Source organism: Lissotriton helveticus, chromosome 3_1 (genome assembly GCF_964261635.1).
Source record: "Lissotriton helveticus chromosome 3_1, aLisHel1.1, whole genome shotgun sequence".
NCBI lineage: Eukaryota > Metazoa > Chordata > Amphibia > Caudata > Salamandridae > Lissotriton > Lissotriton helveticus.
This window is the reverse complement of record NC_136061.1, coordinates 1,664,450,000-1,664,471,615: the sequence shown is the minus strand read 5'-3', so window position 1 is coordinate 1,664,471,615 and position 21,616 is coordinate 1,664,450,000. Positions and strand designations below refer to the sequence as shown.

Here is a 21,616-nt window from a genome sequence, read left to right as displayed (position 1 = left end):
CTTCTCTTTTCTGCAGCCGCGGGCCGTGGAGGGAGTTACGGTGGGGCAGGGAGGCGGGGAGGGGGAGGGGCAGGGTGGAGAGGGCTAAAACCCGGCATATGGATAATTACAGGTAAGTAAACAATTTAATTAATAAAACGAATTTCGTAGCGTGCACTGCCCGCGGCTGCTTTTCTGCAAGTGATAAAGTAAGCACACTAAAAACTGGAAATATTACACAGACTAGTAAATTAAAACCTGCCAGCTATGTATGGAGAAATCCTGGCCCAACTTCGCCTTTCCACCCAAATGTTGCAATGAATGAATATGTGATAAACTCAAGCCACAAATTGTGCCTTCGCTACAGTGTTTCCATATGTTTAAGTCAATAATAAAGCGCTACTGGTATAGCCAAGACTGTAGGAATAAAAATATTTGGCCAGCCCACATTGCACACCTGTCGCCCCACTCGCCACGTGCTCACGCAGTGCTCCGCCCGTCGTTGCTGTCTGGTAGGAACGTTGCAGCCTAGGAACCTTGTACTGCGCGGCCGCAGTTCCGGGGGTGGGATTTGAGCGCTGCACTCCACTGTACGCCTCTCAGCCCGTCCCCTTTCCTGCACGTTGCAAGCCGGCAGGACGCGTCCTTCTTCCTCCTTCCGTGCTCGTCTCCGGGAAACCCGTCTTCCAGCATGACGAAGGGAGACAGCGCAGGGTGAGCCATGCAGGGGGGCGGCAGGGAGAGGGGCAAATAAAGTCAACGGGGCAGGTTTCATTCTGCTTTGACAAGTGAATGGGGTAGGCACTGGGTACTGCAGTGACAGTGAGCCACGTGACATGTACAAAAATACACAGAAACGTGTGGGCTGGACAGCTGGTGCAATTGTCGTCTGAGTTTATTAGAGTGCGAGGCGGCTGATGCAATCTACCGTTAAGAGGCAGCAACTCTTATTTGACGTGTATTACATTTCCATACCCCCTTTTATAGGGCTTTACATAGGGACTAAATGCATTTCATGGGAGAGTTGTAAATACTTGTCAGCTTAGGCATCTGCGATCAATAAGTTCGGTTCCACATACAGTGTACTCTATAACTATTAACGAGCTCTCCGTTCGAACAATAGGCATTTCTGAGTGGAGATGCGAGCACTGGGCAGCTAATATAATTGCGACTATTAGCTGTCATTTTTCTGGGTACACTTTTTATCTTTTAAGCGACTATACATTGATTCTATGCCTTTCAGCGGAGAGATAAAGAGTTCTGGGCCGCAGATGCATTCCGTCGTGGGGCAGAGATTTATAGGATATTCTATGCCAACATAAATGCTAAATGACCCTTTGTCAAACTGGCATATCTTCATCCAGCCCTGGCTTTATATGGAAAACAATATGATGGCTGTACTTTTAAACCCATATTCATGATTGTAAAAACCAAACTAAAGGGCTGATTTAGAATTTGATAGAGAGAAAAAGTATGCTGTTCCTGGGGGGGAAGGGAAGCAAAGGGGCAGGTCACGTCAGTGGTGTGCGGTTTCCATAATGTGCTAGGCAGAGTAAGAATGGGCATACTCCTCCAGGGATAGCTCCTAGAAGGAGCAAGGGCCCACAGACACCCCCAGGGGTGTCATGCTTCATCATAGGGCAGCTCCTCGTTGGGCCGGCACTGCAATGTCCAACTGGCCCCGCAGGGGGTCTCTTTGCCGGAGGTCTTCTCGGTTTGCTGTCGTGAAGCTAGATAGTATATATGCGATGGTGGCTTTATGTAGTGAGTAGAAGTCGGATGGTGAATGTGCAATAAAAATGGCTCCTGGATTCTTCAACTCTATTATTCGAGGAGTACCTGGGCCATGACTAAAAACAGACTAAAGAGTCATGGACTGGAAAGGGAAGATTAAACCCCTGTCAGTCCTAGTGAGTTGTGCAGGGAGGTCAACATGTTTCTTGCCGCAAAATGTCCAAATGGATCTAGCCAATTCTTCAGGACCGTAAAAATCCTCGTCTACTCTAAGGGGGTGGTGAGTGGTGTTTCGCCTGTAGGAACTATGTGTCACGTCCCCTAAAGTATGGATTCGGTAGTGATCCTGGAAGTGTAAAGAAATGTGAAAGAACTGTTACCGCAAGTATACGTATACCTTCTGGAAAATAATGCACCTAGAAGGGGGGGATGGAGGTGCCTCAGCAGGAACGGGGATGCTAGCTAGAAGTTGCGAGAAGGACCCACTGAAGTCCTGGCGGTACCGGAGTGTGGACCTACCTGATTGCCATCCTTCCCTGATTTAGAGTTTGACAGAGAGGGTATGCCTGTCAAAAAATATTCATACACCGGTGTTATTGATTTAATGACCAGTGGCCTCAAATCGTGTTGTGTTTGCGAGGGCAACCTCTCGCTATGTGCATAGGTTCCTCTAGCTACGCACACCGGTCCATCGCTGCTAGCCACCCCAAATCAATCTGGGGGTGGGGGGGTGGGTATTTCTATTTCTTAGCAATGTCTATCTTTGCAATTATTGTGGCCATACCTATCATAATGTGTTCACAGAAACTACCCCCACCTCCTCCTGGATCCTCCAGGATTCTAATTTGACTACTTTGGGTGTTCTAATTCTTGTTGTTTATGGGCACTCGGTTAACACTATTTCAATGGTCTGCTAATATTGCTCAATTTTAGGACATCCCTTTGTGACATGGAAAAAAAATCAGTGTTGGGATCTGTACAATAAAAGCAGGACGGAGATGAGAGCATACCCCTTTCACATATCTGTTGTGGTGTTAAGTACGTGACATGCAGATATTTCAAATGAACGAATCTGAGACAGCAATCTACAGGGTTGCCATTCTGGATTCTCCTGGGATGTGATCCAATCCTCCTATTTCTCCTTGAGTGCTTCAAATCTATCCGGAGCATTGATCACCTATGAGCGGTTGACCTGGCATAATCCATTCCTTCCCAAAGGCCCTATCACAACTTCAGCATCCAATGGGCTAGGTGACTACTAGAGCGTGGTGGAGCAGTAAGTGTTTATAAACATAGGTTCTATGTTGCCGAAACTGTGTTTAAAGTTCTTTGAATGACTTCAGAAGTGACCACAGCCACACATCTCCCAAGTTTGTGATGCCGATTTTATCTAATCTTCTGAATCCCTGTAGCTGGGAGGTGTGACTTAACCATTATCTCCTTCACAGTAGGAGTGTGCCGCATTCATTTACAATCCCACCTGGTTAGGCGCAAGGCTGAGCACCATGTCAGGAACACGATCTTTGTTACTTCTGGAAGGGACCGAGTTATTTTGCCTCCATATAGGAAACCCATAATATTGTCCAACCTCAGTAGAGAGAGTTACAATTGATAGGCCAATCCTTCCATCCTTCACACAAACAGTGATTAATAACCAAGATTTGGGATGCCCAGTAGAACATTCTTAGCTCTTCCATACCGATTCCGTCATCATACACCGACTGTCAACATTTGGCAAATTTAATCCTGTCCTTTATCTCGTCCGACTTTTTGACAAGACTTTGGAAATACTGGCTCAGTATTATCAGAGAGATATTCTGCAAATCATAGAGAAATCAATGTAAAATGTATTATTTTAAAATTAACTGCTCTGCTTAGAACATGAAGTGGGAGAATATCCAATTTTTGGAGACCACTCTTGGTTTTCGCCAGCCAGGGAGAAAGATTAAGAGTTCATGTCAGGCCGGGTTTCAACACTATATTAATTCAGAGATATTGGAAGCTGAGGCGTCCAATCGGAAAGGAGTTTTGCCAGTTCATTATTGCGTTGTCGTCTTTAGGTGGAACCAGAGGGACTTAGCCAAGTTGACTTAAAGCACTGAAGCTTCTTAATATAGGTTCAAGATCATTATAAGACGAGGGACCTTACTGATGGGGATTAGTGAAAAATAATGGCATGTCATCTGCTTATAGCGCAATCCTGTCCTCTGCATGTACCTTCAAAAGCCAACCCCACATTTGTGCGTCACATCTAATTTGTCGGGCTAGGGGCTCTATAGCTAGGACGAAAAGGAGCGGGGTCAGTGTATAGCCCTGTCTGGTTGTCTGGAAAATCTTGAACAGGGCTGAAACCCACTGTCCGTCTGCACAATTTAGAGCTGGGTGGACAAACATTATGTCAACAATGAAGTCTATTCCGGCTTTGTTGCCAACATACTCTGACGAAACAATGCCGTACTGGTCATTGAAGGTAAGCCATCTGACCATCTGCACAATGTACTGAGAGTGATCGGATAGCTTTTTCTACTGTTCGTTACCACCATGGCGGTGAGAGACATTGAAAATAAAAAAGACCCTCACGCATGGGAGTTTGAGAATTTTCACTTCAGCTTTGGGAGTTGGTTTATGAAAAATGTAAAACTTTTAAAAAGTTTAACAATCAGCTGACATATTTGATGGAGCCATCTGTCAGACTTTTCCAACTTTGACAGGAGTTGCAGTGATAGCGGTTCCTGCCAATCGATAGAGATGTCTGTGCGGCTGACAGACATCTGTAAATTTGACGTCCGTCAGGGCGACGGTGTAAATTACTCTGTCACCATGATAGTCATTAACCCATCTGCCACACTCAAGATCAGTATGTAAAAACCTTAAATTGCAAATGGATATGGTTGGCTGAAGATATCCTGCACAAGGTTACTTGGCAGGCATGCAGTCAATGGTTTTGCACCAGTTTGAAAACTTTGATGTTTGTTGCATGCTTGTCTGTTGTCTTGTATGTACAGTGTCATCTCAGCATGATCCGTTTCCAGGGTCTCTGTCAAGACCAAAGCGGGGAATTTAGGCTCCACAAACTGTTCGTGTCAGAGCTATTGTAGTGTGGTGCCTGCAACAACTGTGGGATCTACGTCCTGTGCATTTCTGTGGAGAGCCATATTGTGTCTTTTCAGTGTATCTCTGTGTGCAAAGCTCAGTTAAGTAAAATAAACTGCTGGTATGAAAAAAGGTGGCTGCCCATGAATATACCGTGGCCCTGCCAAGCAGCTTTTTGTTGTGCATAACAGATCTTCAGTCAGCTAAGAGTTCTTTGTACCTATCGAGTGGATGCATTCATCTAAGGGTCTTTGTGCACCAATGATGTGCTTGTCCAACCAAGTGTATTTGTTGTGCCTAAGACTGGTGCTGTGTATTGCCTGCAGGGTGGCCATTGATAAGAGGGATATTTTCTGTTGGACCGGACAGGGTAGAGTGTATTGTTCATGTGCCTGCAGAGGGAATTCAAATTGTTCCTGTGACTGGAGATATTTATTGTTTTCATACAGCACAGAATAAGCCTGCTGTGTGCTTCAAGGCGTTTTAATGCCTTGGGTGCCTAGGGATTCCCAAGACTTCCCACACCGTACTGAGCCCTTTTTTGATATTTGTGGAAGTTTGCACCTATACCTTTTGTAACTTATTTTTCCAAAAAAGATATCGGGAAATATGTTTCCACATGTTGGGGATGGTAAGGGTACCCTAGGTTTGTGGATCCTGCAGAGGGACTTGGGAAAAAAGCTGAAAATGCAATTTTTATTCTTTGCAAGAAAGCATGCATTTTATTTTCTAAAAATGGCACCAGCAGAAGAAAACCTACTAACCTCAGACATTTTTGAAAACTAGACACCAAAGAAAGAGTATGGTGGTGTGGCTTTAATGGATCCCATTACATTTCCTTACCCAGAATGCCCTGCAAATATCAAACTTGGGTTGAAATCTCCGATTTTTCTCATGTTTCTGTGTGAGTTACTTCTCTAATCATTGTGGAATAATGTGTCAGTTGGCCTATCTTACTAGACAGGAACTTTGTGAAGCCAATGCAGCCTCAGTGTGGTCTTCACATGATTTCAGTTTTGCTCAGTTCCTGTCACATCCATTAGGCTCACCCACTCATGCAGGGTACAATTTTTCTTGAGCGAATCGTGGGAATGCAGGCTGTTAATGTCACATTCATGTAGGCAAATTGCATTTTTTACCATACTTTGAAATTTGCATGTCATTAGGTGTATGAAAGAAAGCGTGCTGGGAACCTCACAAGTGAATACATGCTGAATTCCCCTCAGGTTCTAGTTTTCAGAAATGTCCAGGGTTTGTAGGATTACCTCGGTGTCTGCTGACGAAGAGCCTGAACTCTGTAGCCATCATAATGAAAAGTGTGAGGAAACTGGGTGCTTTTAGTCACAGTTTTCACATTTACAGAGGAGTCAAGGTACGACAACTTGCAAGGTTCCACAGAATCCACACCACCATAGGTTCCCGGTTGTCTCTGCTTTTCAGATATTCTAGGGCTGCTTGGGTTTTGCCTGAGCCCATAGGATGGACTGATTATTTTCTAAACCCCTGACTTTGACTCAGGGATAGGGGTGCATCCTAATACCAGGACCACTGTAATTTATGAACTCAACATAACCCCCATAGGAGAAAATATTCTAAAATGTGCGCATGCCTCTCCTTTACCCTGAACACTTTTAGTGATGTACAGCCAAATAAATTAAATTCTTGAAGTCACTCCGTTTAATTTGATACCGAGTGCTCCTTGTTACGCTTGAAAATCATCTTCACTTCTTTGACCAAAGTTTTAAACCCCTCACCCACAACAGCATTTACTAATAAAGTCCCATATCTTTTTGGTATTTCTACAACTGTAGTTTTCAGTTTTGGCCCTTTTTACCACATTAGTCTTGTTCTTCTGACGTCTCACCACCAGTGTCTTTTGCTGGAAATACTACCTCACTATCTTTACCTCGTAGGTTTGCCTATGTATAATTTTAGGTGCTCAACATACATCCGCACCCAGATGTCTCTTTGACAATTTGGCTTTGTTCCCTTATCGTGAGAATCCCAATTTTTGAGAGTCGCACCCAGTAGATCTCCTTAGCCTCAATTGAAAACTTCAGCCTTTGCAGAGGAAAAAATAATTAGCAAGTCCTTCCCTCCCCTTCCTCTAAGTTGTACTTCCCGGAGTGAAGGGGTTCTTCATTCTTTAATAGGAACTTGACAGAATTCACCTCATAATATGGAGACACCTGAGCAAATACAAATTTGGCTGAATAAAATTATGTAAAAGCATTGTTCATCACATATCCTTAATTAGTTAAATTAGAACTCCCTATTTTCCTCACAAGATCATATTATTATGCAGTTTGTCCCAGCAACCAACTTCTCTATCCCTGTCAGTGAAGTAGTGGTTTGCAACAGACTGACCTGTCTGCTGACCCCTTTCTGCAGTATGAAGAAAAATGTTACTAGTGGTTTGTGACACAGTGGCCTGTCCGCTAAGACCACTTTAGTGGTTGTGTGTTGTAGTGGTTTGTGTAAAACTGACACCTGCACTAAAAGCTCTTTCCAGGTTGATGAATGGTGGTGTTGTGGTGTGCGATAGACTAACCTGTACAGTTAGTCATCTTACTTTGGCCATTAGTGTTTAGAGTAGTGCTTTAGAAGAGACAGCACTATCCGCTAAGTACTCTCTCCTAGGTGATAAGTGAGTGTAGTCGTTGGTAAGGTTACAATGAGCTCTCTGCTGTAAGTCTCTCACCTGTATCCCTTTCTTATTTAAACAAGCATTGAAAATGCAATCGGGCTCGGATTTATTTGAGTTTGAGCTAATGGCATTGTAAATGGCAATGTCTTTTCGCCATGTGTTATGGAGTGTGTGCATGTGGTGTGTTGTGGAATTATGTGGGTTACATTGGAATTGTAGCAATGGTGGCATGCTGTGCTTTACATGAATATGTTTAAAAGTAAAGTGTACCATACTGAGATTGCTACAATAATTAACTGTGGATGCGTTAACAATTGATGCATGCACTGATGGCTGGTGGTGTGTGTGACAACCTGTAGAAATTGTGCACTGATGGCTGGTGGTGTGTGTGCTTGGTAAAAGACTGCACTGCCGCCTGGAGGTGTGTGTTTGGTGAAAGCGTGCACTGACGGTTGCTGGTGAGTGCGCCTTGTAAAAGAATGCACTGACGGCCGGTGTTGTACGCCTGGTGGTGTTTGTGGTTCGTGAAAGCGTGCATTGATGGCTGGTGGTATTTGGCCCTGGTGAAAGCGTGCACTGACGGCAGGTGGTGTGTTGTGTGTGTGGTTGTGTGTGTAGTGGTGAGTGTGTGGTGGTGAGTCTGTGGGGGTGAGTGTGTGGTAGTGAGTGTGTTACACCAATGTGGCGCACTGGTGCCACTGCACCTGCTGCAGCAACGGTAGCTACGCCACACTGGTGCCACTGTACCTGCTGCAACAATGATAGCTACACCCTACTGCTGCCACTGCACCTGCTGCACAATCATAGCTAAGTAACACTGATAACACTACACCTGCTACACAACGCCATCTACCACACACTGGTGCCACTGCACCTGCTGCACAATCATAGCTAAGCAACACTACCACTGCAACTGCTCCACCTATGGTAGCTACCACACACTGGTACCACTGCACCTGCTGCACTAAACTGGTACCACAGCACCTGCTCCACCAATGGTAGCTACGCCTACGCCACACTGGTAACACTGCGCCTGCTCCACCAAATATACTTACACCACACCGGTACCACTGCACATGCTGCACCAATGATAGCTACGCCACACTGGTGCCACTGCACCTGCTGCACAATCATAGCTAAGTAACACTGATAACACTACACCTGCTACACAACGCCATCTACCACACACGGGTGCCACTGCACCTGCTGCACAATCATAGCTAAGCAACACTACCACTGCAACTGCTCCACCTATGGTAGCTACCACACACTGGTACCACTGCACCTGCTGCACTAAACTGGTACCACAGCACCTGCTCCACCAATGGTAGCTACGCCTACGCCACACTGGTACCACTGCACCTGCTCCACCAAATATACTTACACCACACTGGTGCCACTGCACCTGCTGCACAATGGTAGCTATGCCACAGTAGTGCCACTGCACCTCCTGCACAAGGGTAGCTATGCCACACTGGTGCAACAGCACCTGCTGCACAATTGTAGCTATGCCACACTGGTGCCACTGCACCTGCTGCACAATGGTAGCTACGCCACACTGGTGGTACTACACCTGCTGCGCAATAATAGCTAATTAACACCTCACCTGCTCCACGAATGGTAACTACGCCACCCACTGGTGCCACTGCACCTGCTGCACAATCATAACTAAGCAACACTACCACTGCACCTGCTCCACCAATGGTAGCTACCACTCACCGGTACCACTGCACATGCTGCACCAATGATAGCTACGCCACACTGGTGCCACTGCACCTGCTGCACAATCATAGCTAAGTAACACTGATAACACTACACCTGCTACACAACGCCATCTACCACACACTGGTGCCACTGCACCTGCTGCACAGTCATAGCTAAGCAACACTACCACTGGTACAACTGCACCTGCTGCACTAAACTGGTACCACAGCACCTGCTCCACCAATGGTAGCTACGCCTACGCCACACTGGTAACACTGCACCTGCTCCACCAAATATACTTGCACCACACCGGTACCACTGCACATGCTGCACCAATGATAGCTACGCCACACTGGTGCCACTGCACCTGCTGCACAATCATAGCTAAGTAACACTGATAACACTACACCTGCTACACAACACCATCTACAACACACTGGTGCCACTGCACCTGCTGCACAATCATAGCTAAGCAACACTACCACTGCAACTGCTCCACCTATGGTAGCTACCACACGCTGGTACCACTGCACCTGCTGCACTAAACTGGTACCACAGCACCTGCTCCACCAATGGTAACTACGCCTACGCCACACTGGTAACACTGCACCTGCTCCACCAAAAATACTTACACCACACTGGTGCCACTGCACCTGCTACGCCACACTGGTGCCACTGCACCTGCTGCACAACTGAAGCCACCGTCTATATAAACACAGCTGTAGTCAGTAAAGAAAACAAGATCTGCATGAAAAGAGGAAAAGTGAGTAATGTCTTTGGTAGAAGGAGAACACAGAACAAGCACAAACGCCGCGCCACTCACTGCAGACTGGTGAACGCGCCCCGACCATCTGGATTCCATTACCACTGCCCCCTGACAGCTCCTAATTGAAATTTATGGACTGCCATGCTCGTAACCGCAGACAAAATGCAGGAAATGCCCACCGTGAAATATATATGGTCTATTGCGTTGAGCCTACTACAAACACGCCACCGCGAGGACCAATTACCATGCAGATGGTAAAAGTAAAGTACTAAAAATCTCGCGCACTGAGGAATTTTTCCTGCACGATTCAGAACCCCTTAACAATACGGCTCGGAGCTCCGCCCCCCTGCTGACGCAGGGGTGACGTAGGCCGAGCCCTAAAAATGTAAATGGTATTTTATGAAGTATATTGAAGTTTTGTGCTGGATTATGTAATTTGAGACGTCATCAGTAATGTCACTGACCATTTTATGAGTGTTGTAGTGCTTTGCATGGGGTGTAAGTTATAGTTAGGTCAGGTAACTATAACTGCTGAATTTCTATGGTTTTATGTGTGTAAAATCTGAACCTAACTATGTCACTGTAACCTTCGTTTTTTTCAGTGAATTACTAAGGTTTTTTTAAATTCTATTTCTTTACTATAACGTCCCTGTAACCTTTGCTTTGTCAGTGAATTTCTAAGGCTTTTAATGCTATTTCCCCAACTATAACGTCCCTGTAACCATAATTTTCGTTTTTGGGTGAATTTCAGTTTTTTCTGTATAAATTGTACTTCTATTTGACCCATAAGTTCAATTTACTAATATACATTTTCACAAGTTTACATATACATTTTATTCACACATTCATTCTTATTATATATTTTAAAAATAAAAAATTTGATAAGGTAACTGATGTAGTCTTTCTATAATTGCAAATGCAGCAAGTCTTTTTTCAATTTTTATTAATTTTATGGATATGTGGATCCGTTCCCAACCAAAAGCACACATTCAATACTAAAAGAACACACATAATAAAAACGTATGCTATTGCTATTTCTACAAATGTATCCCTGGCTGTGTGTGGCTTTGTGGATCTTTGAGTGGTTGTGTGGCGGTGTCTGGGTCTGTGAGTGTTGTATGTGTTTTTTAAATTAGTTTTTAAATCTACAGATCCGCCGCAGAGCACACGGAGTCGCACTGAGCACTACTGTGGATCCGCGGACTTTCGCGCACACAAAAAATAAAATTTCTGACAATCTCTTGTCCGTGAGGGATCTGTCACAGACCCCTCCATCAGTCCCATGGCCTCAGGGTACCTCTGCCCTGAACCCTTCTATCACTTTTAAATTTAATTTCCCCCTTCACTGGAACAGAGTCCCGATTCACAAAATGGCGGCTGCAGCTTTTTTCTCGGGGTTGCAGCCAGCCAATCATGGCGTTGCTGTTGGCTCGTGGATCCAAAAATCCGTCGCAGTGGATTCACATCTTTAGATATACTTAAAATCTTTTTACTTTAAAAACTCCAAAACTACTGGACAGATTTACTTCAACTTACAAACAGCACTTTTTCTGGACAAAGCTCTTTGGGAGAGAGTGTATCATTATGGCTAGAGCGGTCAACCTCAAACCTGGTGAACCGGGTTTGAGTCTCGGTAACGGCGCTCCACATTCTGTGATTCTGGGCAAATCACTTAATCTTTCGGTGCCTAACAAAAATGAATGTGTCTTCATGTAACGAAACTGGTACTCATGTAAAGCTATCAGGTACCCGATGTCTCGGGTCTAGTTCGCGCTATGTAAAACAAAACAAAAAGGTCTAGCTATTTGCCAAATTTGGTGAAATTCCGTTCAGTGGTTTGGGCTGTAGTGGTGTCTAAAATTCCTATGGGAAACTGCATGGGGAAATATGTCCCCTCCCCCCACCTCCCCCTTTGTTTTCTTGGGCCCCACTTACAGGATCACCCCGAAACGCGCTAGACAGCAGCTGATGTGACTGCCAAACAAATTTTGAAAATTCTTTAAATGGCATCAATGTTATTAGCAAAACAAAAAACACTCTTCCTATGGAATATAGTTCCTAACTAGAATGACTTACTGGTGACCGCCAGTAGGTATTATGTATTTGATTTTAATTTTATAGAGCGCAACAGTTACTTGAGGGCATCAAGGCACTGTTACCGACCATCCAGAACTAAATCATGTCTATAAACTCACCATAAAGTAGGAGCTTACTGCCTATCACTAGTAGAGCAAGTTTTAAGTGCCTTTCTAAAAGGCAACAGGTCTCGGATTGCCATCATGGATTGCAGAAGAGAGTTCCAAAGTCTGCCTGCGGCAATGGAAAAAGCTCTATCTCCCCATCTCTTCTTTCGGTTTCTAGTCACAGCGAGCAGGGTACGGTGTGCCGAGCAGAGTTTTCTACCTGAATTTTGCCAGTGAAGCATATCTTTAATCCCCTCCAGCCTGGGGGAAAAAGGGCCTTGTGCACCATACAGATGGCTTTAAACATGATGCACTTTCTGATGGGGAGCCTGTGTAGGGTACCCAGCTCCACAGCGGCTGATTGATGCCTGAGATTATCAAGGATCACCCTGGCAACCGCATTCTGTACTATCTGCAATTTGTGCAGAGTGCTGATTTCGTAGTCAAGATAGAGGGAGTCACAATAGTTCAGTCTAGACATGATATGGGGTAGTGCGACCTGCTTTCGCGTTGGCAAGTGGATAAAAGTAAAAATGTTCCTAAGCATGTTTGGATTTCAGAAGCAGGCCACTACAGTGGGATTAGCCTGGTCATTGAGTGTAAGTTCAGTATTTAAGATAACCCCACAATTTTAGCCTTCTCAATTGGGACAGGAAAAAGTAACTAAAGTGCCCGGCCACCAATTGCTTTTCCAACTCAAGGAATGCGACCCAAAGAGTATCACCTCCGTTTTTTCCCCATTTAGTTTCAAGAAATTCCGTCCCATCCAGATGGCAACTGCTGACATACATTGAGAGAAATGTTCTGCAGTGGCAGCAGAGTTTTTAGGAATCATCACAATGGTCTGTGTGTTATCAGAATAAGATATTGCATACATCCCATAGGCCCGTATGATGGCAGCAAGTAGAGAGACAAAGGTTGAAAAGTCTGGGGCTTGATAATGAGCCCTATGTAAGAGGCGAATTCAATCTGGCTGTGTGCAGAAATTCGTACAATGTACCTGCGTGCTGCAATTTCTGTTAAATGCTGTGTCTTAGACATAAATTGTATATGTATATTGGGATTTGCTTTTATCAGAAGCTTGTTCTTTGGTTTAATTAAAGGATTAAAAAAAATAATTGGCCCTTCAGCACTACACGGGGCAGGGAGAAGACCTCTGAATAGAAGTGCTGTAGCAGCACCCTCTGTGAACGTTCCTTAAGGACGGAAGACAAAAGATCCAGTGCCTTTTCCTCTGCTCTTGTCAGGAGTAAATTTCCCATGTGTCCAGTGTGGAAGGAGATTAGAGATGAGTTGGTAAAGACCACGAAACATGCACATTTGTAGATGTGCATAGATTCCAAAGGATATTTGAACCCTGAAACTACCACCTCTTGCTACTTTCCGCTCCAGTATGTCGATTTGCATAAAGGTGGAAAAACCAGGGCATTGGTAGAATACAGACCATGCTATAGTCTTGGCATATTCAGAGCTCTCGAATTCAGTGAGATTGTTGCAACAATTTGTCACCTCACTGCATGGCACCAAAGAGACGAGTAGATCTTTTTATAGGTCAGATAGATTTAAGAAAGAAGTATCTCGTACCATGAACAAGCTGATATTTTATAAAATTCCATAACGCTTGGGTTGGTGGCATTTGTAGTCCTTATGATTCCTGCCGGCATTAGGAAATTATAGCTGATCTTAAACACACAAATGTTCATTTCTGGCAGCAATAAAAAAAGGAACGTTGGCGAAGCACTTGATTTTTCTTGATTTTAAGTACTAAGGTGGTGGAATGTTTTTTACGTGTAAATTTTGACCTTGTTGGAAAACAAAAAGTGCTAACAGACAAATATGTGAATTTAAGGGACTGTGAATTAAATCATGTGGCCAAAAAGCCCTCTTCTCTGTGTATCTGAATGTGTAGAGACCAAATCTAGCCCTCACATCAGACCAGAACTGTTGGTTATGGTTCTGATACTACCTAGGTCCAGCTCATAGCTGATGTTAAGTTTTGCCGTCAATGCTACCTTTTTAGGTCTCGCCTGTCAATGCGCATGCGCATTGAGCGGAGCGAGACTATAGGGGCTTAAACAGAGTTTAACTAGACTGGCGATTTGATGCTGTGCCCGTGCGCTTTTAGGTCAATGCGCAAGCGCATTGAGCTAAAATGCGCGTGCACATCATCAAATCGCCAGTCATCTGTTCCCCAGCTTGGCGCCTCCGCTCCTGCTCTCTCCTGGCTGCTCTTCCCCTAATTTTTCATGGCCGGCCAGCCGTACTTTCACTTTCACGGCCGGCAGGCCGTGTCTTGTTTTTTTTGTTGTTGCTTGTTTTAACTTGTTATTTTTGACTAAGAAGTCCACGAGAGTGCATGTGCTTGCCTGATGTCTCCCTTGTGTGCTTCTCTCCTGTTCCTCCGTATTGCGCTCTCTTGTATGTCTGCGTCTCTGCCCCCACTCTCTCCTTCACATCCATATGCTTCTCTCCCTTACGCAGTGATGTTCTCTTGACTGTTGCTGTCTGCTATGTCTGAATTTTGCCCACTCCCTGTGTCTGTCTCCTTCGTGTACTTCTCCCTGTGTTGCTGTCTCCCTCGTGCTTTTCCCCCACCACTCGTGTTGCTCTCTCCCTTGTGAACCCAACCCACCCCCCCCTCCCCCCGCCGCTTGCATTTCCTGTACTTGTTTTTATTTTTGACTAAGAAGTCCACGAGAGTGCATGTGCTTGCCTGATGTCTCCCTTGTGTGTTTCTCTCCTGTTCCTCCGTATTGCGCTCTCTCGTATGTCTGCGTCTCTGCCCCCACTCTCTCCTTCACATCCATATGCTTCTCTCCCCTACGCTGTGATGTTCTCTTGACTGTTGCTGTCTGCCATGTCTGAATTTTGCCCACTCCCTGTGTCGGTCTCCTTCGTGTACTTCTCCCTGTGTTGCTGTCTCCCTCGTGCTTTTCCCCCACCACTCGTGTTGCTCTCTCCCTTGTGAACCCAACCCCCGCCTCCCCCCGCCGCTTGCATTTCCCGTACTCGCAGTATGTGCTCTCTCCTCCCTCTCTGGTTTAAGCAAGTGTGAACACTTTCTTAATCCTTCTCCCGCAGCCATTCCCTAGTCTGCCCGACCCCTCCCTCACTCCTTACACCCTTCCTGCACAGGTCCCACGGGCGCCTTCAAGATAGGGGGCTTCACATCGACATTTACATTTTTAAAAAGCTGCATGTGTAAAATCATTTCTAGTAAATGGCTGAATACTTGCCCACAGACCACCTCTAATCTTCGCACCCCTCTCCCCCTCCACCCCGTGGTCGGACTGGTGTTTGTTTAAGGCTGTTTGTTCTGAAAAAATTTCCCGGTTGTTTGTCTCATTCGTCATTTCTCTTTCACACCCTTCCTGCTGATTGATCATTCATGTGATGAGGTTGAACAGATTAGCAAAACAGTGAGATGGCAGAGTGAGAAGGGTGACTCAGCAGCTGTGAAAGGGTTTCTACTGTGGCGGCCCATGTGTGTGTTTCAGTGTTATAGAAATGACTACGGCACATTTTCAAGGTTTGAAAGCACAGTGTGTGTTTGCCTGTTCTTTTTCTGTTTATCTGCACAGTTTCTCTACATGTGATCTGAATCATTACTTATGTGTGTTTCTAGCTGCTGCTACATATGTGGTTTGAGAAAGGGAGACTCGAACCGGTCTGTAGTCTGCATCAATGCGGTACGGACCGAAGATAATGACGGGTAATGCTGACCTCCACTTCGGCATTATCATTAAGCTTTCCCCCTCCTGCTTCGCATCACAAGCCCTCCCCACCCTCTGAGCACAAACGGAGCCTTTCTTAAGCAAGTGTGAACACTTCCTTATTCCTCTTCCCGCAGCCATTCCCTAGTCTGCCCGACCCCTCCCTCACTCCTTACACCCTTCCTGCACAGGTCCCGCGGGCGCCTTCAAGGTAGGGGCTTCACATCGGCATTTATATTTTTAAAAAGCAACATGTGTAAAATCAGTTCTAGTTTTGGTTAGGCACCACACTCGTGAGTGCATTCCAAATGCGTGCTGTGGAGCTCGACATACTGTGGGCGCTGTTCACCAGAGCTGCTTCTTAGCATCAATCAGCAACACACCAGGAACAATTGCTATAGGTGTCACATTTGCGAAAGGTGTAACTATTGGCATTGTAAATGACAAAGCTATTAATTTAGCTATTTGAAAAAACAACACATAAATAAAACAAATGTCATTTATAAGACCAATAGCTCAAACTTTCCTAATGCGAGACCTATTGCATTTCCAATGCTTGTTCTTGCATGGTCTTATTTCCTGTGCTGGGGAAAACTGTTGGGACCCTCAGATCATTTTTAGGTATCGCCTGAGTCGGCGCATGCGCTGCTCTGCGAGACATTTAGTAAGTGGGGTTTTCAAAGTGCTACCCCATGCTTTTTGTGGCCTAGCACTTGCGGTTACGCGTGCGTGCGTGCGCAGCCGTCCGCTTTCACCGATCTTTCACTTTCGCGCGCGTTTTCACTTTTGCTCGCATGCACACAACTCCTGTTAATAGCACGAGCGTTGGGAGCTCCTCGTTTTCAGCTTGACATCATGCCAATGCTTGTTTTCTTTTTCATTACGCACTCTGGTTCTATTATGCCCACAATTACGCTTAATTGAAAAAAAAAAAATTGTACACATTGGGTCGGCAGTGACATCCCTGCTGATTTTGTCTTTATAGTTTCACAACTTTCCCTCTACTTCTCCATCTTTTCTCCTGCCTCGCCCCTAGACTTAACACTGCCTCTTTAGCCCGCCCTTTTGCCTTTTATATCAGTTTCCTTCCCAGACCCATGACTGCCTCGATCTAGTCTGTAGTTCACCCTCCCCAAGATGTCTTTCTTCCCCGTCTCTTCTCACCCGCCAAACTCGCTGTCTGGCTTCCTCCACCTGCATGTTCCGAGCTCTTTGCTCCACTTTTCATTCCAGATGCAGCCCGACTAATCCCGGCACCTTGACTCCTCGGAGCGAAATCACTGACTGAATTTTCCGTTGGTAACCGATTCAACTCTTTTTCCCACGAGCGTGACTTCACGCCCTGCTCGCCGGCCCTACCAGACGCTGGACTTCAGATTCCTGATCGCTCCCCAGCATTGATTGCTTCCAAACGACGCTGCATATCCGATCCCAGACGTGGAATTCCCTCTGGATCTCTTCATTCTCCTTTTCTGACAGAGCAATTGACCAAATCGTGTAACCATTGTCCTGATGATGACCTCAACTTACTGAGGTTTAAACGCCGTCGACCCTACAACGCCATTTCGCGGCATCTGAATGGTCACTCGCAAATAATGAATTTTTGTTTTGTGATTGTAAATACCTTGCTTGACCTTCACCAATTACCTTTCACTTTTTGAGCCGCCTCACGTTGTTCCGTAATCACATGTATCACTGCGCCGTTAACTCACTTATACACTGCCAGTACAGATTTGGTTGTTCTGGTTACTGCAATTTAGTTGTATCTCTGTGCTTCTATATGCAAATAACAATCTTTGTACTATCCATTGGTCTCCCTTGTTCTTTTCCCTGTGCTATGTGATTTACTCTCGCCTTGAACAGTCCTCCCACGTGATATTCCTGTTGAGACGCTGATTCTTTGTTGCAATTATTACCCGGTCTCAAATGGGCTAACGGGTTTACTCCTGTTTGTTGTTTGTCCACTTTTTTTTTCCGTACGACCCATTTTCACCAACAAGTTCAACATCACCGGCAGCAGTTCCGCTTCCGGTTTTGAGTTAGAGCTAGAAAGGGGCAAAAAAAAAAAGCACAAATTCTATACTACTCTGAGAAGATGATACGTTTATCTTTACCCGTACCCAGGCGCGCAACGCCATAGAGCAAGGGCTTTAGTCGCCCCCTGTGTTTCGGCCAGCTGAGGCAGCTTTAGGACACACACAGAGCTTGAGCTGCTGTATGGGCAGTGGCTGCCGCCTTATTACGGCCTCATCTGTGCATTTCACAGGACATTAAAACCATTTATATTCAACTAGGCTTTCTGGTTTTTCCAGTACCGCCTGCGTTCACACTCTGTATATTCCTTTCATTTGGTAAATACTTTTACTGCCACACTGGGAGAATGCATTTCCTAAAAGTAACATTAGGCATATATGTTTATCACCTGGAGGGTTTTCTGGTATTTTGATATCTCTGCAAAACTACGGTAAAATCACCTAAAGCCTGTTTTTTCTGGCCCCTATCTGTACATACTTAAAGTAGCAAATATAAACAGAAAGCACTTTCCAGTGTGTTTTAGATTTGCTTTGATGACCCTTAACTAATAATTATACATGGGCAGGAAATACATCCGACAAATTAATACATACGATTTTGTTCCAATTTAGTTTCATTTCCAGGCCTTGTAGACTCTTAAAACGACAACAAATGGCCAGTATTTATACATGCTGCACAGCAGCCACACTGCTCTGCTACACAGCTTAAAAACAAAGGCCAAGCCAAAACCTCTGGCTAAGCACTTATAAGTTCCCAAAGGCGCTTCCTATTGGCTATGCCAATGATTGTTACCATTAGCAGCATTCCTGCAGAGTGGTTTCTGCTGGTGGACTATATTCCTCATTATAAATTAGGCAGTGTCTAAGTACCAGCGCTGTTTTCCACACGCAATAAGATTTCTCACCTTTCTAGAATGAGACTCAAATTGGAATACCCAATATCGTTCCTTTCCACGAAGTTGCCTTGGCTATAGAAAAGTTGAGGAGTGTGACATTATTGCCATTTCTTTAGCACCCAGTCTGCCTTTGTAGCTCATTGGTAGCTCAAGCATAACGTTCCATAAACTTAAAACTTTTCCATTTCAATCATAATCTAATTCAGCGTCTGATAATGTGTAACTGATATTGAATTCTAGTTTGTTTAGTTGTGTGGCTGAGACATATGCATTGAACTTTTGGTTTAGGATTTTGAGGCCAGAGAGCTTTACCAATTGCTCATGCATTTTCTACATTGGTAGACCGGCCCATTTAGTTGAGGATGGGAGTGTGTGTGCGAGTTAAGAGTGTGAAAGATAAGAAAGACTCTACCTTTGTTCCATGTCACAGCAAGTGCTTTAGGCACCCACAGACTGTCGATGGTTAAGTAGTGCTAACCTGGTCCCTCTCGTCAATATATTCACTGATCTCAGTATAGAATAATGTTTGTGAAGCTTAGATTGTTGCTGCCTGTGAATTGTACTAACCTACCCGCACTGGTTGTCTTGTGTCTCATGTCCACCCCTCCCCCCCATCTTCATTCCCTAATGTTTGTCTGCCTTCCCCCACTTTAAGGACTCCACAAAAACCTAAAATATAAACACCTTTAAGCTGATGCATGTATACTTAAAAATATACAAGTTGTTCCTTCTGCCTGAATGGAAAGGAACTCTAATATGTAACTTCAGTATTACTCCTGCTCGTTACGTGATATGCATAGATGCTATTGGAAAATCCATTCTATATGAGGCAGCTCTAACCTTTTACTGTTGCCTCTTAACTCAGTTTCACATAATTTGTTTGTCTTCATTGGTACTGCAGAACTCCTACCACTTTTGTTACCCTAGTTTTATGCAGTGTCACATTTCTTCCTGTCGCACCCCTTTACTCCAGTGCATTTTAGTACAAAGTTAGGTGGAGCGATCTAAATATATCTCTCTCCTCGCAGCTGTCTCCTTCTTTGTGCAAGTGACTTGCTCATTTATGCTGGGTTACTCCATGTTCACGCAAAACATCCATAGTTGATTATATCAAAAATTGTCAGCATAGTACAGAAACACACGAAGCCACAATGCTCTTAAAAATAACTTACAATAAAGAGAAAAAAGTCTTGGTTTCATTCCCACATCTTCTGCCTTTATTACTTCTATCTTTTCCTACAGCTCAGAATGATCAAGTTTCACCAGTGCTTATTCTTACTTCAATACTGAAGCAAACTATTTGTTATATTTACATTCTTTTTTGGAGACCACTGCTTGCTGTTTTATTACATATATACCCATCAATCTACTTAAATTCTTGCAAAATGTACTTATTGATGCATCAATATATATTGCTTGAATTTATCGATTTCGAGCAGTAGTGTAGCTAGGTTGCCATGCAGGATTGTACGCCCGCCCCCTCTTCGATTCACCCCCCACTTCCTTCACCATGACTATCCAGCCCTCTTTATCGGTTTTGACAGCTGCTGGTTGGAGTCTGATTAAGCTATAGACAGGAGCGCCACCCCTCGTTGTTTCGTAGCCTCCGAGGACCTATATATAAGGGGCTATTGTTTGTGGCGTAACCTAGACTCTTCTGCACAATTTAAATGTGTCTCCTGTAGCGCCACTATTTCGAATCGGTGATCCGGTAAGTATTTCCAAACTTTTTGCCTTTTAAGTGGCGAGTTTAATCCTCGTACGTTCCATGACACAATAGAGAACACCATGGCGTTATTTAATTCCTACCTCCTCCCACCTATCTACTGGGTCAGCAATCCCGATTTTAGCTCTGCGCCCCTTAGCAGCTGGGCCTCCTGCTCCAACTCCCCACCGAAGGGCCATGTAGGTCAAAGACTGAGGTTAAGGAAAATCTTTTGTCCACCACCAACCACACCACCACCAAGTGGTGGTTTCTCTGGCTGCCTCGGCCCGTTCCCTCTTGTACATCTCCCGTGCTCACAGTATCTCCAGAGGTGAGACCCATCACCCGCAGACCCTCCTCGAGTTCCGTGATGTGGTGCATCTTTTTGTTGTATTCGAAGCTCAGTCCAAACTGATACGTCCATCTGTACTTTATGCGGTCATCGCGGAGTTTCGTTGTGATAGGCTGGAATTGATGCCTCCTCGCCAGTGTCGCGGGTGCCAGATCTTGGTACACGCTGCAGCGAAATCCCTGGAAGGAGCTGTTGCTCTTTTTCCGGGCCTCTTGTAAGACGGATTCCTTTACCTTGAAGGAGTGGAACTTCGCAAGGATGTCTCGTGTCCGACAACGATCTCCAGTAGACTGTCTCCCTACCCAGTGCTCACACTCCAACTTAATTTTGAGCTGTCGTGGGCTGAGAATCTCCACGAAGAGAACCTCAAGGAAGTCCTCCAGATTCTGCCCCTCCGCTCCCTCATCCAGTTCCCGGATCCGAATGTTGTCTCTTCGGGCTCTGTTTTCTAAATCTTCCGACTTCAGCAGGGCGAGCTGTAATTACTTCTGGAGCTCGTGCATCTGTTCTTGCGTATCTGCAGTCCAGGTCTCTAATACAGCACTCGCGTGCCTACTGAGTCCACATCTTGTTGAAGCGTAGCCACCTGGGCAGTCTGGTCCGATTTGAGTTGACCGATGGAGGATTTAATGTCCTGGTTAAGCTCCGCGCGCAGTTCCGTCTTAAACTCTCGTATTGACGCCATCAGATCGTCTCTCGTGAGTGCAATTGTTTACGTGGATTATCCCTGCGCCCGGGGTTGTCTTTTCTCAGCAGGTGGAAAGTAGTTGGAGACTTTGGGGCTCATGGCTCTGCCCCCCTCACCTCAGTA

The 21,616-nt window shown here is 45.1% G+C and overlaps 1 protein-coding gene across 1 annotated transcript in view; it reads left to right on the top strand.

Moving 5' to 3' along the window:
- The first annotated feature begins 537 nt into the window (after nucleotides 1–537).
- Nucleotides 538–21,616, top strand: part of DARS1 (aspartyl-tRNA synthetase 1) — a 390,822-nt gene continuing 369,743 nt past the window's right edge. The window contains exon 1 of the mRNA XM_078682456.1: nucleotides 538–693. Within this exon, the coding sequence (XP_078538582.1) occupies nucleotides 671–693 (23 nt within the window). The 5' untranslated portion in view covers nucleotides 538–670. The remainder of the gene's footprint in view (nucleotides 694–21,616) is intronic.